This window comes from Merops nubicus, unplaced genomic scaffold, assembly GCF_000691845.1.
Source record: "Merops nubicus isolate BGI_N331 unplaced genomic scaffold, ASM69184v1 scaffold7203, whole genome shotgun sequence".
NCBI lineage: Eukaryota > Metazoa > Chordata > Aves > Coraciiformes > Meropidae > Merops > Merops nubicus.
Window position 1 is genome coordinate 139,686 of NW_008596836.1, and position 18,480 is coordinate 158,165.

An 18,480-nucleotide genomic window follows, 5' to 3' on the forward strand; every position below is an offset into this window, starting at 1 on the left:
GGTTCATCTCAAAAATAAAAAATCTTCTGGATTCCTGTGTTTACCGTTAAGAGCATATTTGAGTTAAGCACTGAGCATGTCTGGTGTACACAGGTTTTGTAAACTGCTGTTTCTGTTTGAGGAGGGAGTTTCCTTATGGTTTGGGGTTTTCTTTTTCCAGTTTAGGAGGTCCCACAGTATCTATTCAATATACCTTCTACTGCTGTTGTTTTTCAGGTAACTGTCTCAGATGGGGGCACATCTCCCAAGCAGTCCTCCGTTTGGGTGGTGGTCCAGGTTCTGGATGAGAATGATAACAAACCTCAATTTCCAGAGAAAGTCTATCAGATCAAGCTGCCAGAGAGGGACCGTAAGAAAAGAGGGGAGCCAATCTACAGAGCTTTTGCTTTTGACAAAGATGAAGGCCCTAATGCAGAAATCTCGTACAGCATTGTGGATGGAAACGATGATGGGAAATTTTTTATTGATCCCAAAACAGGAATGGTTTCTTCCAGAAAGCAGTTCACAGCAGGGAGTTACGACATCTTAACAGTAAGTGCTCTTTCATTGACATACAAACCCCTAATTAGACCCTCTTGTATGAAGAGTGATGACTGTGTTTAATGTATGACCTGTATGTAAGATCTGACTGTGTTAAGAAATCTGATATTGACATACAACTACTGTCAAAAAATTGAGCCTGAGTGAGCATTTGTGCTATTGCATGTGGTGAGCTATTCTCAGACTGTTCAAACAACCCGCAAATTATTGGTGTAAGTCATTGCCTTGAATACACTGAAATGAAGACAAAGAGCTTGTCTGCTCTCAGAATTGTATCATGTTGAACTGGGCAGATACAGCTACAAATAGTTGCTTGCCCTTGTGTAGAGGTCTTTATATGTCCAAGTTAAGAGGCTTCAGGGAAGATAAATACTGTGTACACTATGTTGTACCCTTCTCACCACATTAAATAGTCTCACTATGGCAGCAGTTTCACTTAAAAAAAGTCTTAGTCAAAATACTTCTGCCAGAAATCAAATCGTACAGGCAAGGTCAAAGAAAGAAAGATTACAAGATGGTGGTGTTGATACAAAGCAATGTAAGACTTGAATGTGCACTTTCATCTACAGCAATAAGCCAACGAGTTGTAGTTAAGGGGCTGACAAAAAAATGTCAGAGGTCCACAGCAGGGCCCATAGTAAAGGAAGCAATGTCACTTACGTTAGCAGGTCTCTGCTGGGTTACCTTCATAGGGTTGGGAGCTGTGACAGGAAATTTAATAAATATAAAATACTGAGAAATACCAACTAGTCAGTAACCCAATCATTTTGAGTGAGTGCCTTTCCCTGTGCAGATCTGGAAGACACGTCTGGGATCTGGCCCTTGTTATAATGCAGTAGCTGAAGGTTTTCTACCTTGAAACTGCTCATCACACCTTCAGCATTCTTTCACTAAGGGCCTGCCTGCCTTGCATGAAGCAGGTGCCGAGTGTTAGCACCACACCCACTTAACACATTTCCAGAGAAAGAAATAGGGTGTGTTATTTCAGGAAAATATTTCCCATTTTTAACAGGCATAGTAACAGCATATTTATACCAGTTGTCCTATGCAGCCAGAAACATTTCCTTTCATTTTAAAACAAAAGCACTTTGCTCGACATTGATGTTATTCACCAAAGCACACATTTTGTAATCTACATTCTTGCTTTCCTTAAGCCCAGTGTTTGTTGCTGCTCATCTTGTCCTTGTGCTAAAACCATGAAGTATCCCAGGCAAATATCAAGTCTGCCCATCCCTCTAGGGAACATTATAATGAAAAGAATTAGCAGCAAGCTGGGCAGCCCTTAATGAACATGACAGAGAGAAGAAGGCAAGCAAAATAGATATGGCAAATTTTTGAATTATATTTGTTTTGGAGAACAGGGGAAATGATCTGAAACTTATTTATCTCAATTAAAGATCCTGAAGAGGTCAATATAAGGAATACCAGTCTTATTTGCAATACAGATGCCATTTAAAAGCAAGCAAACGTGGTCTGGATGGACATGTTTCTCAAGCGCATGACAACCGACAGGGCCATTATAAAGCTCCCAGCTTTGCTGCAGCATCCTCATGCAGTAGAATGAGGCCTGGACTGCCAAGCTGGGATGCTCAGTCTGAGTCCTTTTTTATTTGTACCTGCCAGATAAAAGCAGTGGACAATGGCCGGCCCCAAAAATCTTCAACTGCACGCCTCCATATTGAGTGGATAAAAAAGCCTGTGCCCTCCCTGGTGCCCCTGACTTTCGATGAGCCCTTTTACAACTTCACCGTGATGGAAAGCGATAAAGTGACCGAAATCGTGGGGGTGGTCTCTGTGCAGCCATCCAGCATTCCTCTCTGGTTTGATATTGTCGGTAAGTGGGGAGCCAGTAGTCTGAGGAGGACGCTTCAGAAGCAAAGCATATGGATGTGTGGGTTTGAGAGCAAGAAAACTAACCCCGAACTGTCCCCTCCCCGAATTAAATTTGCCTCTGTAACGTTGAAATGAAAGTGCTATTTTAAGATAGCGATAACAGTAATAATAATATTCCTGCTTTTGTTATGACTCCTTAGCTAAGCTGAAAAAAGAGCGCTGTATGGCTGAATTGTTTTTTTTCATACTATGTTATTTACTGCAATCTTAATGTTGTCTGTCATTTAAATTCTATTGTCATACTTTGCTAATCTCATTTCTAAATGTATTGATGGTACTTAGACTTGCTGTCCCTCATTTCTCTCTTTCTTCACCTTTTTTTCTGCATTCTGTTCTTTTTTTTCTGCTTCCGACTGCCCTGCTTCAAGGTGGCAAGCATGCTCGAGAGATGTTCTATATTCTACAGACAGCTTGTGGGCAGAACTGTTCAACAGAAGGTACCCTTAGCGCAAACACATTTGCTAAAATACAACTATCCAGGCTGCCTTTTATTTTTGCAAGTTTTTTGAGACAATTTATATTACATCTTTCATAAGTGCCTGTGACAGGATGCGATGCGACACATGGATGTGCTGCGTTTCTTTCTATGACAGCTTTTACCGTATTTGTGTCCAATTATTATCATTTTATTCACGGATTCTCCACAGTTTATCACAAATAATTAATTCAAACTTTTCACAGTCCAGTGCCATCCATTTAACTGTGAAACAGAATGGGATGCATCAACATATGGGTTACACATGGAGCCACCAAAAGTTTGTCTTGAATGCAAGCTGAAAAAAGGAAATGTGTTTTGATGTGAGATTTCAACCACAAAATTGCCTTACATAAAATCGCATATAAAAATAGAGAGGGAGAAATATCCTTAGCAAAGAAGAGGGGAAGCCATAGAAGAAATGGTCTTAAAATCACAGGGAGATGCCACTAAGGGTGTGTCAGCCAAAAAGATAGGGAGTAGAGGGTCTCACATGGTTGCAGTGGAGAAACAGGAGTCAACGTTCCTAAGCATTTTCTCCCTGCTCTGCTACAGATTCAGTTATGTCATTTAAAATAGCATCTCCAAAGCGAGACTTTCCCCAGCAGCACAACGACCCTGCAAAGTTATTGTGCTACTTAATATTTACAGATGCTTATACAGGATGTTTGTATACTTTTGGATGTTAAACACTGTCTCTGCAGGGAGTGATGTTATTTAAATGAAAGGTTATAAAGCAAATACTATATGAAAGATTAGAGAAACAAAAGCCTTTGCAACAGACTTAGTGGAAAGGGTGCATCAGCAGTCTTTATGTACAGGGATTCAGCTTGGCTCTTGTTTCAGCATAGCTATTTGCAGATGGGTTTAGCCAACAGGAAGCACAAGGACCACAAGAGAAAGGCTCTGTCAGAGTCATTTTCATCCACCTTTTATTGCTAGTTTGTGCAGATGAAAGAAAGAAACATCAATGGTTCCTCTTTCAATTGTAGCACAATTTCTGATGTGCCAACCACATTAAAATTAAACCTAAAGCTATTATCGTATTTTAGGGTTCCTGCTAGCCCCTGGGGAAGGACAACATATGTTTCCTACAGTTTTACTCCCATTCCCTTGGTTGTTTCAGTGTGCTACATGCAATTTATTAGCTAATGAATACATTCCCTTTGTATTCCTCACTGACCCCAGCTTTCCTTCCAGGAGGAATCCATGGTTATTGATGTTATTGACACTTTTTTTCCCATTTGACCGTTTTGCTGGAGTCCTCTGCCTTTAGCAGCCTTTTGGTCCTTTCCTTCACTAATTCAGCAATTCTCATTAAAATGCTGCCTGTGTTAAGCACTGAGAGAAGCCCCCACTCTTCTGCTGCATTCTTTTACATTATTAGAGTCATTTGCAATCAAACAACATCTTATAATAATACTTCATTTTTGCCTACCAAACAGAGAGCATTATGAGGTTTAAGCCTTTAATTTGTCATTTAATGTGACCTGTATGGCTAAAATAGTTCAAATAGTTTAGAAGATTTTTGCTAGTTAAACAACTTTAATGGTTTCCCTATGGGCTATAGCTCCATGTTGCAAGATGCTGCAAAGGGTCATGGAGGTAGAGCTTCTGTAGACTTAATGAGAAATCAGTGACCCTGACCATCCAGTTCAGTACTGTTACCATATGAATGTTGTCATTAAATATTACTGCTGTTATAAATAATAGCACTAAGAACAGCACACACTTTGTGCAGTAAAAATAGCCAACAAGCCTGGTCAAGCAAGAAGACCCTGTTGTTCCAGATGCTCTGTATACAAGGTGCAAAGACAAAACACACCCTGAGAGATTTAGAGACAAAGTACTTTGTATTTAGATTACCTTTACTGCCTTTCATCAGTGTCAGTATAAAAAACAAACAAAAAAAAAGCCCACTTTTCCTCCTTGGTCCTCAATATCACAATGTGGGAAAAAAAAAAAAAAAGGTGCTGATGCTTTAAACACTTTTGAAAATATCAACTTTTGGCTGAACAGTGAGATCTAGTGCTGCAAAGCCCAGTGAAAGATATGGGTTGTAAGTAGAAGTTAGTTGTCATGAATGGAAAGCTATATGGGACTGCTACTGCAAGAGGTGGTCTCTGTGCTGCTGTGAAAACTAGACCTGATCCTGCTCCATCTGGTATTTTGTGACTTTGGACCTCCATGCACCGTTCACAGTAATGTCAACAAAAGCCCTGAAGGCTTATGTAGAAGCATGGTTTAATATAGATTGTGCAGCTTGACCTTTATGTTTATGACCTTTTCAAATTAAACGGGCATTGGAATTCCAGAGGACTTATTTTTTAATGTGTAACATGCACGTTCTCCTAACTTAGAAAATAGGAGAGAGCGTGGGTGAAGTTTGGCTATGTCATATTCTATCTGCCTAACTTCACCATTTAATTTGCACCTAAAATATATACACTTTAAATAACTATCTAAGTTCTTGAGTTAATTAGCTGCAAGAGAGGAAGGGGCCTTGCAGGCAGGGAGTTATCTTCCCTCCGTGGACTAGAGAGAAGCAGGGTGCTTACTTGTTTGTTTGTTTCTTCAATGGGGAATGGTTGAGATGTCATACCTGGTTTCTGTTTTCAGACTGCATTCAACGCCATTCTCAATTCACGCAGACCTCACAATGTGAAAAACATCAACAAAGGTTGTTTCAGTTGTGTTGATTTTACTTGGTCATTTATGAGAAACTAATTTTCAATGGGACCTCCAAAATAAGTCAGAGATCTTTATTTCTCCCAGGTAAATTGAGCTCTCTCTGTCTCTTCCTTTGTTAGTGGTGGGAATGGTGTGGTCACTACTCTTGACACTGGAGCTAAGCTGCATGGTGCTAGTTTTTGCTTAAGTAGCATGTTGCACAACATCTCTCTGATTCTCCAAACAGGCCTCCCTCTGTCTTTCCTTCTTCCCCCAGCCTATGTCTTTATAAGAGCAGCCAAGCTGTAAAAGCACATCAGAACTTTTTATCAAAGTTGCTTAAATGGCAATAATTTTAATATCTATTAATTTTAATTCATTGTCCATTTAGTTCACAGTGCTGAAAATGTTCATTAATGTCAAAAACATATAGCTCCCTAGCCTCCTTTTGAGTTATCTTCTCTGAGAACTCTCTAAAACAGCTTTCTGGGATTTTTTTCTGCTTTTTATGCACTTAACTTCAGCTTCTTAGTGGCAAACCCAAGACTGGCTCTCCTTGAAACAGTTATCTGAAAATTCAGCCTGCATTATTTTCTTCTTCTTAGCATGCTATAGTACATAAAAGAATAAATATTTGCATGTCATATTACTAATATTTGTTATGATTACCAAAATTCTGTATTTGGATTTGTATTTCTTCAGACAGTCGCTAAGTTTATTAATCTTTTTTTGAAAACAGAAAAAAAATGGAAATTTTTACTTTGTTTCTTTTCCTGAAAGTCCTAGAGGCACTTCCGTCTCATCTTTGAGTTTCAGGGTGAATTCCATCTCTGCATTTTCCTCTGATTCTCTACTATGAGCAATGTGAGAATTGTAGCCTTTGGCCCTTTTTATCATCACTGTCCTTGGCATTTTTAGTTTACTTTTGGACAAGACAAGAATCTTCTCTGCCCTGAGAAAATGTGTGTTAGAGGACTATTCTCTTAATTAGATCCTCCCCTGTATTTCTCTTCTTCTCCACTCATCCATCATGGCATGATAGGCTAAATGAGACTTGTGTGAGGATCTCAGTGTATCCTGGCTTTGTTAAGTTTGAAAAGGAAGCATATATGCTCCTGTGAAGGAAGATTCTTGCCAAATTTTATCTATATCTGATTAGGGGATGTCCTCTGGATTTCAGTGTGATCCACCTTTGCATGTAAGGCTGCATAAGACTGATTCTCCACAGTCATGAGATATTTCTGAAATATGCGTCCAATCCCACTCTTCTGGGTTGTTCTACTGGAAAAGGGGCAAAAAGGTCCTCACATGGGACTCATTTGCTGAAACTCCTCCAGGTTTGCTGATGTGTTTTCTTCTAAGAGGAGAAAATAATTTCTCACAGCAGCATAATTCCATCTTAATCTGCATATCAGCAGCTGATAGGAACATAGGGACACTCAACATCTTCCCAAAAAGGAACTTAATCTAGGAAAAGGACTAAAACCCAAAAATATCTTGCTTGCAGCCAATGTAATAGTCAAAATATAAGTACAATATGCTTGAAAATAAAGATTAAAACAAAACCAAACAACAACACTGAAATTCAAGAGGGACAGAGATGCAGAGCTCACACACTGTGGGAATGCAAGATCTGCATTGTATCTTTCCTTAGGTGAACAGCTGACCTGTAGAAACCCCTTTTAATGGTTCAGGAAGTTTTCACTGGCCTGTCTGCTTTACTAAATGAGTGATACGCTTTACATCAGAAGATCATCTCCTGTTAGTTACATAAAGTTCAGTGTTGTTGTTGTGTTTTTTTTTAAAAAAAAGAAAAACAAAACAAAACAAACAAACAAACAACAAAAAAAAAACACAAACAAACAAACAAACAAAAAACCAAAACACCAAAACAAAACAACTTTTTCATTACAAGGAAAATTAATAATTTCCAAAGCATGCAGGAAATTTGTCAGAATAAAGACATGTTCTTAGTGACTATGAGGCCAAGAAACAAGCTAAGAGCCAAGGTAACACTCCAGATTCAGCCAGAAAATGTAAGCAAGGCTACTCTGTACATAGAACACAACCTATAGTCTGTTGGTTCGGAGGTGTCTTGGTTCAATTTGCTGAGATCTCCTTCGTGACCATACAATACCACCTGTTAAACTGAAAATTAGGGCTGTGCTAGGAAGGTCTCACAAAGCTGTAGTGAGGGCCAACTAATCCAGCCTTTTCATAGAATCATTAAGGCTGGAAAAGACCTCTCAGATCAAGTCCAACCAACACCCAACCCTACCATGACCATTAAACCATGTCCCCAAGTGCCAAATGTACATGTTTTTTGGACAAATCCAGGGATAATGACTCCACCACCTCCCTGGGCAGCCTGTTCCAATGCCTCTTTCAGGAAAGAAATTCTTTGTAATATCCAGTCTAAACCTCCCCTGGCACAACTTGAGCCCTTTTGTACCAGGAGCTGTTTCTACAGCTGTCCTGAGTTTGATAACAGCTGGAATTTGCTAGAGTTATGTTGGAAAATCCTATATAAACTATAACATGCTTTCATATAGCATAAAAAAAAAAAAAACTTCCTAGCTGTAGAAGTACAATACTTCTAGGGCTTATGCAAGAGCATTAAGATCAATAGCAAGAAAATACAGGTGGAAATTATCTCACTTAACTTCAGATGTCCAAAGTGTAGACATCTGTGCGAAGTGTCTTCGGGAATCTGAACCGTCAGTTAGAGAGAAAAAGCACTTTCTGGGTGAATTTATATCATCACAGCAGAGTAAGTCATCTCATCCAGAGATGGCATTGCAAGTAGATGTGGACTTTTCATGAAATTCCACTTTAAGTGCTTCAGTTCAATCAGTGTTTTGAGGGAAGTTTTTAATCTGTATTGAAGATGTATCAGCATTACATCTTAGCCTGCAGCAGTATTACAAACAGTGGCTTATCCACATCTCTCTGAGGTCATTCAGTGTTAAAATGCTTTCTCAGGACAACCTGTCTAGCCAACTTGCCAATTCATCATCTTGCCTGCTTTATTGTTGATTTTCCCACAGTGTCTGAGGAATTCACAATGTATTATCTTCATTTGAAGTATTTCTTTCCTAATGGAATTGTAGGCACATTAGCAAAGACAGCTTCTACATATCTTGTATCTGAAAGCAGGCTTTAGTAGACAATAAAAAGGAAAGCATGTGCCATATGCTGGAAAATGGAATAAGTAATACAAATTCACATTAATAACATGGAACAGCTGAAAATTTTCATCGTTCTTAGCCCCCTTTCATCCTAAGATTGTGATCAAAGAAAATGTTAAACGGCCGATGGTAACACTGGTAAAACTGATACTGTTAGAGCTTACAGCACTGCAGATGAGCTCACTTCAAAAGAGTTGGTAGTTACCCAGCAGCATGCTTTCAAAAGCCAGCCTCAAGTACCCCAGAGGTGTGTGGAGCTGACACCTTCTCAGTTGTCACTTCCTACAGGCTCAGCCCTCCAATCACAGCATAAGCACTTTGGAAGGAAGTGATCTCATGTAGAGTTACCACAATAGTTCAGCCACAGGAGCTTTTAGGCAGAGTCCTGTTTGTTTTTATGCAAGAATGTTCTGTCTCTCTGTGACCCTCCAGCACCCATCTTTCAAGGATAATTGTGTTGGGTGCTTCTCTGAGTGCCTCATAGTAGAATAGACTTATTCTTGAATAGACTTAACACATCTATAAGACTCTTAGAGTTTAGCATTTATACCTAATTTCTTAATTACTCTTCAGTGCTTAAGTGCAATTTCAGAAGCATTCATCATATGAGGACCTGTTTTGAGGGTACATGAAGGCTAAGGAGCAGTACAGAGCATTTCCAGACAGCCTCTACTGCTTTAGGTAAGAGGCAGGATCCAGCATCTCAGGCAGTATTCCCAGAAATTCAGCCATCTGAGTGGTTCATCTGACCATGGTCTGTTAAAATGTGCCAGGCTGAATCAGGAATAAATCAGGATTTCACTCAAAAAGACATTATAATCACAAATCTCACAGCAGGATGTTCTCTGATCCATCTCAGCCTCAGTGTTTGATGCAGTTTCTGCCTTGTTTAGTAGAAAATGAGTCAATGTAAAATAAAGTGCATTGCCTGGTTAGTTACCAGTGTAGGCTGGATTGGGGTGGCTGGCAACCAAGATTTGTTTGTCTCTAGACCATTTTAGAAGATGCAAATAACATAAAAAAACTCATATGATGGATTCAGTTCGTATTTTAGGGGAAGAATGTACTTCACTTCAGGAAAATGGCTTGAAGAAGTCAGTGTATTTGCTGTACAGTATGTAGTGCCATGCAAACCCAGCCCTAAGCCAACAGAGGAACAGCATTGAAAACACTTATTGCTAATCTTTCAATGTTACTTCTTGAAAACGTTAAAGGCAGCATGTCTTCAAAAGTGTATGCCAGTTGATAGTATAGAATTTTTGATTCCTCATTAAGATGGTTTTTAAGCATCTTGAAGACTTTCATTTTGTTTTCATGGTTATCAGTATGAAACATTCCCTTTGTAAAGCGCCTGCTGTCCCAAGGCTAGCTTCATTTCAGCAGAGATTTCCTTGCAAGAACCTCAAACTCTTTTCTTAAAGGAGGCTTTTTTTTGAGTTGGTTTTCATAGTACAGTTTTTCTGAAGTAAATCAGTTTAAAACATTAATTGGGAGATGGCATCTTTTTTTCCAGATTAATTAAAAAAAAAAATCCATGTCCAAATACCTTGCTATTGCTTTAATGTCAAGGACAATTATGCTTTTTTTCCTAGTGTCAAATAGTGTTAAATATATATATATACACATATCAATGGAGAAAAATATGCAGTTTGGGCTTGCAGAAGGAGGTCTGGGAATAAGCAGTGTTTCTGTCCACCATAAATCACAGAAGATCCAGTGTCAGTATTTTCCTGGAAAACCACAACTGCATCTTTTAAGCTTAGAGTTGTATATATGTAAATACATGTATCCAGCATAAGGAATTCTGCTGACACATCTGAAATGACTAAGTTTGTATCATTTCAGTGGGTGGAAGTTCACCAGTTCTGCCTTTGCTTTGTGCAGGTCGCCTGCGCTCTTATTCCTCCTCCCCCCTTCTTCTCCCCATCCCTAAATGGCCTCCAAGGCAGATATGGATAGATCAGGGCTTCTTCTAGCTTACGCTTTGTCTGCAGTAGCCTGTGCAAGAGGTAGAGAGAAGTGAAGGTTTCTTCACGTTAAGGAATTTAGGGTCTGTGATTTTGCTGCAATTCTTCCTAATCTTCAACTTCTTGGAATGCCCAAGCCTTTTTCCTTTCACTAAATGCATGACTGTTTCTGAGAATAATGCTGGTTCGTGGTCAGAAAACCACACAGATGTAAAACTTAATGGTAGAGCAAGGAAGGCTGTCTTCTTTTCTTCTCTGTGCCCAGCTCTAAAATGAGAGCCATTTTGTGGTAATACATCAGCCATTCAAAGAGATCTCTCTCTCTCTCTTTAATGCACAAGAGCTAACTCAGTGGAATGGATGTTTTTCTACCCATGGATCTAATCTCAAGAGGTCTGAGCAGCTCTTACACAAATTTTATAACCAGTGGGGTTCAAAAGCCTCTTCTGCTTTCTGGAACTGATTTATCAGAGACTATAGCTAGTGGCATTGCATTGCTGTGTGATGAATATACCTTAAGACTTTGTTTGTCAGCAGTGTTCTATTCCACCTCTCCCTGTTCCCACCCTCCAAAATTTTCAGACTCAACTTATAATAAATTCTACTTTATAGATGAGTAAGATGCAGCTTAACAGCAAAGAGTGTGTACTTTTCTTTTGAACATAATGAGTGGTTCTAATTTATAAACTATAGCTGTGGCTGAAGAAATCCTGTAACCCTTTAATCTCAAATTATTTATGGCTTTCTCTTACTTTTTAAATAGTTGTGGGTTTTTTTTGTTGTTTTTTTTTTATTTTATTTTGTCCATTTTTTTCTTCTACCTGAGACTGAGGAAGGTTTTCCCACTGCTGCATCATTCAGTGTGTTACAGGATAAGGTCATATTAGTTTCACAAAAGTTCTTTGTGAGGGTTTTTTAATGGAAAGGAATTTAGGATGTGTATTCTGTCAGATCTATTTGAATAATTCCTAAAGGACCAGTAGGATTTGACCTTTGCTGCCAGTAATTATCATTGTCCTTGAAATTAACATAACAAATATCTTTGTGTATTTTAAAAATTTGTTATAATTGTAATTTTAAGGACTCAGTTGATGGTCTTTGCACCCATAAGCATCAGTGAGAATTTCCTGGAAACAAAATTTGCAGAATAAAACCTTCTTAAAATAATTTTTCTACAAAAAGATAATTGTTCTTGTTCATTATCCAGACTACAAGGGCACACATCTTATGGGCTTATAGCCATTTGATTCTTTTTATAGTCTCAGCTATGGTTCACTTAAATGTACTGCTAGATTTTTTTTTTCTTGCAGTGCATTTTAATGATATCTGCTTTCCAATACACAAACTGTGCTTTGAAATATAAATGAGTTATGAACAAAGAAGTATCAGTAGATGTACTGTGTATGCTAAGGCAAGCCGTTAAGATGGATGCCAGTAAACAGGTATGCCCACTTCTAGGAATATTTTCAATGGAAATTTTCCAGAGATGGCTAATTTAATTGTATTTTTGTGCAACAATTAGGAGGGAATTACGATAGTTCTTTCGACGCGGAGAAGGGAGTGGGCACTATTGTCATTGCAAAGCCCTTGGATGCAGAGCAGAGGTCAATATATAATATGACTGTGGAGGTCACCGATGGAACAAACATTGCCACGACTCAGGTAGAATATCACATTCCTTTCTTGGCAAGTTTTTCATTTGTTAGTGGAATGTATATGCTATAAAAATTAATAATTTTGCCATTCAGATAAAACCTCATCCTTTGAGACCACCGTTAACTAATGGAGGGGATATTTTTCAGAGCCTTTCCATCTGGTTGTAAAGAATTGGCTGTTGAAGAATTCAAAGCATTAATTCTCCTTTTGTCGTCTTCGTGCTCACACGAAAGTAGCTCACCTTCCTCCAGCTGAGGGAGTCCCTGTCACAGGCAGCGAAGCTTAGATTTTGATAATTGTGTCACCCCGTAACGCTCCAAAATACAATAGTGCTTCTGCGGTGCTGGGGAATATTATTATTGATTGTATTAAATGGAGTTTATACCTCTCATCCTCCCAAGACCCAAATGTGGGACACAGGATCAATTGTTCAGAGGAGAAATTGTTCAGAGGCGAGGCTTAAAATTCAGAGAGTCTCTCCTTTAGTGTCAGTGCCTGCGATTACATTGTCTTCTGGGGAACAGCCCCAGTGAACACACTAAAACCGGGCTTGCCTGTCAGGCTCAGTGCCTTTCAGCAACTAAAAAGTCAGGTCAAATAAACGTGAAGGGCTGGGATAATGCTGGCTCTGACACATCCTTGTCAGAGAGGCCCTGACACAGAGCCTGGGTGCAAACCAGCCTGGAGTTGGGATGCAGCCAGAGTCATGGTAGAGGGACGAGGACTCTGTGGTCCAGATGGCACCAGGGAGACTCCAGAGAGCAAAATCCTTTAATATGGTATGGAATTGTGAGGTAAGGATTAGCTAGGGCCTGAAACCCTACATCTGAGGTACTGCCGAGACTACAAGTGTAGCCTGAATTTTATTTGGCAGATAGGGTACATACTGGTAGAGGCCACCTGTGTACAGCCTCAAATCCCAGATTAAATGTGATTTTAAAAAGGAAATGAAAAAAAAAATAGGTTTGCAATTCTGTCTGCTTCTTTACAATGCAGAAGGAAAGCCTAAACATTTTAATATGCATATCTATATGCATGCACACGCAGATGCTTCTGTTTTACCTTGCCTTGTTGCTCAGATGATTCAGATGTGAATCTGTATTCACTGAGTCACATCACCAACTTTCCTTAAAGACTGTTAAATCAAGTCTGAATTCCTGTCTATGTCTATAATCAGCCCTAAAATCTCTGAGTATCCCTATCTGATAATTTCTCCTGATAATCCATTCTGATAAGAAAACATCAGTTCATAGTAAGTTAGGTGGTAAGAAATCTGCTATTTTCCCTGTTAGTTTCAGTAAATAATTACATCTCTGCTAAAAACATCCCTGATTTTTAACTTGATTATATCTGGTCTATATTCCCTGTTACACTTTTCTCTGGTCAATTAAAGAGCTCTTTTAAACCCCAGTATTTTCTCCCCAGGAGAGCACTTAGAATAGTCAAATCATCTCCCAGTCTTCTGGTAGACAAGCAAAGGAGAATTACTGACCTCTTTGCATTCCCTTTCCATAACACATTTTCTTCAGCTCTACAGTATTTTTTTTGTTTTGCCTTTTTTTTTAATCTTGATGACATTCTCAGTCCACCTTTCAGAAATTTGGTGTTGAATCCCTAACACATTTTTTTTCTTGCAAACATTTCAGCCAAACAAGTAGTAAAAAGCCCAGGGCATTTCAAACATGCTGGGTACAAGTAATGTCTCTTCTCACGGATATTTATTGGGCTTGCTGCTCTTGATTTAATAAATTGATCCCCATGCCAGTCTTTTAAACCTACTTTGATGAAAACCCTAAATTTTTAATTAAAACATATGGTAAAAACATATTTCAGTAAAGCTGTTGCATTCTAAAAGAAGCCTGAGCATTCTTTGCAGGAGTGATATGACCTATTTAAAAATGTAAGATAATAATTTAAGATTGCAATAGTATAGCATGAGGTATTCATTGATGGTTCAGATCTTTCCTTCCTCCACCTCCTCTCCATGTGGATGCTGTTTATTTGTCTAATTGTGGCCCAGACAACATCTGAGAATATGTTTCTTTTGGTTGTCACAACAGAGATTTCAAAAATTATCATTATCTCAAAGCTGCCAGAATTATGGCCTGCCTAATTACCACCCCCTGTTACAAAACTTTCATACTGTATTTTTAACTGTACTTTGGGGGTTTTTGTTACCTTATTCATGTTTATTTCAAAAGAATAGCTCTTAAAAATCAAAACTGATAGTTTAAGTAAAATATGTTGTGGAAAGACAGAAGAAAACACCTACTGATAGCTCTCAGTGGCCTTCTTCTCAGTTTCGATAAAATTCCATTGCAAGTGTGTTCTCTTATATACATAGTACCACCTGCATTTTTAACTACAGCTAAAAGAAGATACAGAAGGAGAGGAAGTGGGTGAAAAGTAAATGTATAACAATAAAATAATACAAAGCCCCCCTCAAAGTGCAGTGGTTTATTATGAAACAGCTGATCATCACCATGCCAAATGGAAGAATCTTGCTTTTTATTTCACCCCACCTGTTTCCCTTTATCTCTTCCTGGCCTTTTGTCTATTACACAGTTTGAGGTGGTAAAATGCAGCATAAAAATGCCAAAGATTTTTGCTGCAGTAACATGATCCCTGGCACAGACTTGCAGCAGTTTCTTCAGCAATGTTCCTGCACTCCTAGAACTCTGGTAAACTATTCACTTCCTTCACGCCTCACTGTGCACATGCTTCACTACCGACTGTGAGAGGAAGGAAATAATTTTGATTGAAGTTCCATCTGCTATATTAATGATTTGCTGTTGTGAAAAGAGGTGAAAAAAACATAAGGAGTATTTTTTTTTTTTTTTTATTAAAAATCATAAACTACCTTTGTACCTGAAAATCTATTTGTTTTGGGCATGATCAAGATTTCAGAAAGGAATACAGTCTCCAAAGGGAGAATCAAAGTGAAGTTCCAGGACTTGTTGAGCCTCTGCCACTCACCACACTGCCCGTGCAGCTCAGCCCCAGCCATCCTGGCAGCACTGCCCTGATGGGGAGGGGTGGAGGGGGCAAAACACAAAGAGCTGTTGACCTGTTTGATTTTTGTATTTGGAGTGTGGGTACAAAGCTTCTGTCCTGTTGCCGAACTCCTAGGAAGGCTCAGGCTCCTGACTTAGGCAGGAAGAACTTTATTTTTTTTCCCCGTAGCTTAGCTGATGGTTGCTGAAGGCCACGCAGTAATTTCTGAAAGGCTGAAGGCGTGTGTTGGCTCTGACTGCCGGCAACACGCTGTGTCTGCAGCTGCCAGGAGAGCCCTTGGCCTCGGGGAGGGGACGGGCTTCTGCATGCACAGCAGCTCCACGCAGTGACCCTTGCTCCTCGTCGCCACCACCGCCTCCCTTTGGGCTGGGAAAGGGTCTTTTACCCTTGCTAGAGCAGGGGGAGGATATTCCCAGCGGGAAATCAGTGTAATGGCATCTAAATGCCCATTCCTGCCACAATTTTGACTAGCTTGCACTGTGTAATGTTAGAGGTTCTCTTGGTTATGACTCAAGTTTATCCCAAGGCCTGCTTTTTTTTCTGAACAACTCAGATCCTGTACACCCAAGCACATCACAGGAATGGTGTTTATATATTTATTTATTTATTTGTAGCTCATGCTGTCGTGTTTTGCTCAAATACCCACAGGAATACAATACAGTGGGGAGCAATCCTCTTATGTTCTCTAATCCTCTATTTTTTCACTTTTATTAAGAATGTTGCACTAGCAGATAATTTTTTTTTGTTTTAAAAACAGAATCCTGGAGTCACGGTGCTATATGGAAAGGTTTTACTTTGTGATTGTTTGCTTTGCTTCTCCTTCTTTCTCTTCATCCTAAGCACTGTAAAAAAGGTGCTTTAAAGCATGAAGGCTGATGCTTCCAAGCTAGGAGGCAAAACGTGCCTCAGTTTCACTTACTGCAAAACCATCCCTCTGTTTCCCAGTATAGTGGATACTCAGGAACATGCAGTTCCCTCTGAAAACTTTTTGTAGATCAGTAGTCACTCATAATATCTTCAGCTGGAGCTAAGCAGGCTGGAAGAGCAGATGGGAGAAGTTACTGCTCATTGCCCCTTTCTGTCTCTCCTTGCAGAAAGTTGTGGACTTTTCTTTATTCTTCTGCTCAAGATTGACCTTTAGCTGTGAGTTTCAGGATACAAAACTCTTGCTCTCACCTTTCAGAGAACACCTATTCTTTCCAAGATTGTTTTTTAACAAAGAGGAGTGAATAGATCACCTCAAGTGAGAGCAGTTCAGCTGGAGGATGAAAAGCTCTTTGTAGAGGACTATGGCCAAAACGTAAATCAGACATCAGAGCCTGCCATAAGAGGTTCTGGGCTGTGAATTCTTCTAGGGTGGAGAAGCAGACATGGGGTTCCAATTAAATTTTTCACTTTTGCTCAGTTGAATGTTTGCACCAAAGTAGAACCAAACCAATCATTGATTTTTTTTTTCTGTCCCATCCAGTGACCTCAGCATTGTCTTGCCTGTGAAACCCATCGCATTTTAGCCTAACACAAGGGGCACAGTAAAGTATAAATAACAGGCCACTGAGATTGTTGAGGAAACTCTTTGCATTTTTATGTTAAGGTTGGGGGTTGAAGGAGAGAAAAACTTGTCAAGAAGAAGCAAATAAGGCTGTGTGGTAACACTATTTTAAGAAATATTAAAGCAAAATAGGTTTTCAAAATCCATACAAAAGCATAACGTTAGTTTAAGCAATTCAGGCACTTAATAGGTTGTACTACAACACTGTGCCCAGACCAAGCAATTAGCTAAGCAGATTCTTCCAGCTTCAAATGTCTCTAAAGCAGCTCCTGGCATTTATCCAGTTTTCACTCAAATACGTTTGTGCCTAAACCAAAGGTATTTGTGATGGGCAACATTGAAAACAGCTTTGGAGGGACTTCCTGCATTAGGTTTTGACCTGCTTTAATTTGATTGTATTTCTCTAGGCCTTTCACGTACCATTTTGAACACAAAGTCTTTGCTAATGCTCTGAGTGTTGCTTTGCCTAATTTGTAAGCTTGGAGGCCTGTGAATCCTTTATTTGAAACCTGCTTTAACTGTGGGAAATAGGAAGTGAGCAGGGAGAAGCAAATCTTTTATAGCGAGGTGCTTGTTCAGACTATAAATTAGGCTCTGCACAATGGAAGCAGAAGGAGGCAAGTCTGCCTTTCTGAAGCCCACGACACTCTGGAAAAGATAGGAGCTTTCAAGGATAACCAGGCAGAGACTGCTTTGCTCCGTGTTTGCTTTATGAGTGGAAAAAAGGCTTGCAGCTAATGTTTGTCTATGAAAAGTGGTTTAGTCAGTAACCTTGCACAGTCCTCAGTGAAGAGGAATCCCTGCTTAGCAGTAAAAAAATAGTAAACATTCCCATTCGTCACCTTTCAGAGATGTGTTGGCAAACTTTTAAAGCCTGTCTTTGATACTACAGAATGGGCATTGTCACAGCTTAACACCCCAGGCACTTACAGAGTAATAAAGGATATTTATGCAAGACAGCTCATGCTTGCCATATCTTCCATTTGGAAATAAATATGAAGAAAGTATTAAGTTACACATACACTGTGAGTTTTTGGGTTGCTTCAGTAGGAAAACACTTGATTTTGAGTGAAAGACGTGCTACAGCCTGGTTAGAGCTTAAGGCTCAAGGAGCACAGTACTGGCCCTTTTGAAGTCAATGGGAAATTTGCCAGTGGTACTAAGATTTTATGCCTGTTTGGCAGCTGTTAAATGAATTTGAGTAACTTTCCTCATATTAACAATCTGGTGGCATTCGGCTTACTCAACTTCACATATGTTTGTAGGATCAGGTTTTCTGTGAGCCTGTCAGTGTAACATTTGTCCATTACTGAAGGAGAACATTGCCCCCTCTTTTTAAGTAACACCTTGCTAGAAGTCATTGCACAGGAGCAGGAAATCTGCATAGGAAAGTTATCTAATAAAAGGGGGGTGGCTCAAAAAGAAACCTAAACCATCTTCCCCAGCTTTGCTACTGCACTTCCCATGTGGCTTTGGTAAGTCATTTAACCTTGCTGCAATGGAATGTTTCCCTGGGCAAAGGATGGG

The 18,480-nt window shown here is 39.4% G+C and overlaps 1 protein-coding gene across 1 annotated transcript in view; it reads left to right on the forward strand.

The window, feature by feature from the left end:
* Positions 1–18,480, forward strand: part of FAT3 (FAT atypical cadherin 3) — a gene marked incomplete at its 5' end in the record, with an annotated part of 157,083 nt that overhangs the window by 117,519 nt on the left and 21,084 nt on the right. The window contains 3 exons of the mRNA XM_008936500.1: positions 217–531; positions 2,164–2,374; positions 12,256–12,395. Coding sequence (XP_008934748.1) covers positions 217–531; positions 2,164–2,374; positions 12,256–12,395 — 666 coding nt within the window. The remainder of the gene's footprint in view (positions 1–216; positions 532–2,163; positions 2,375–12,255; positions 12,396–18,480) is intronic.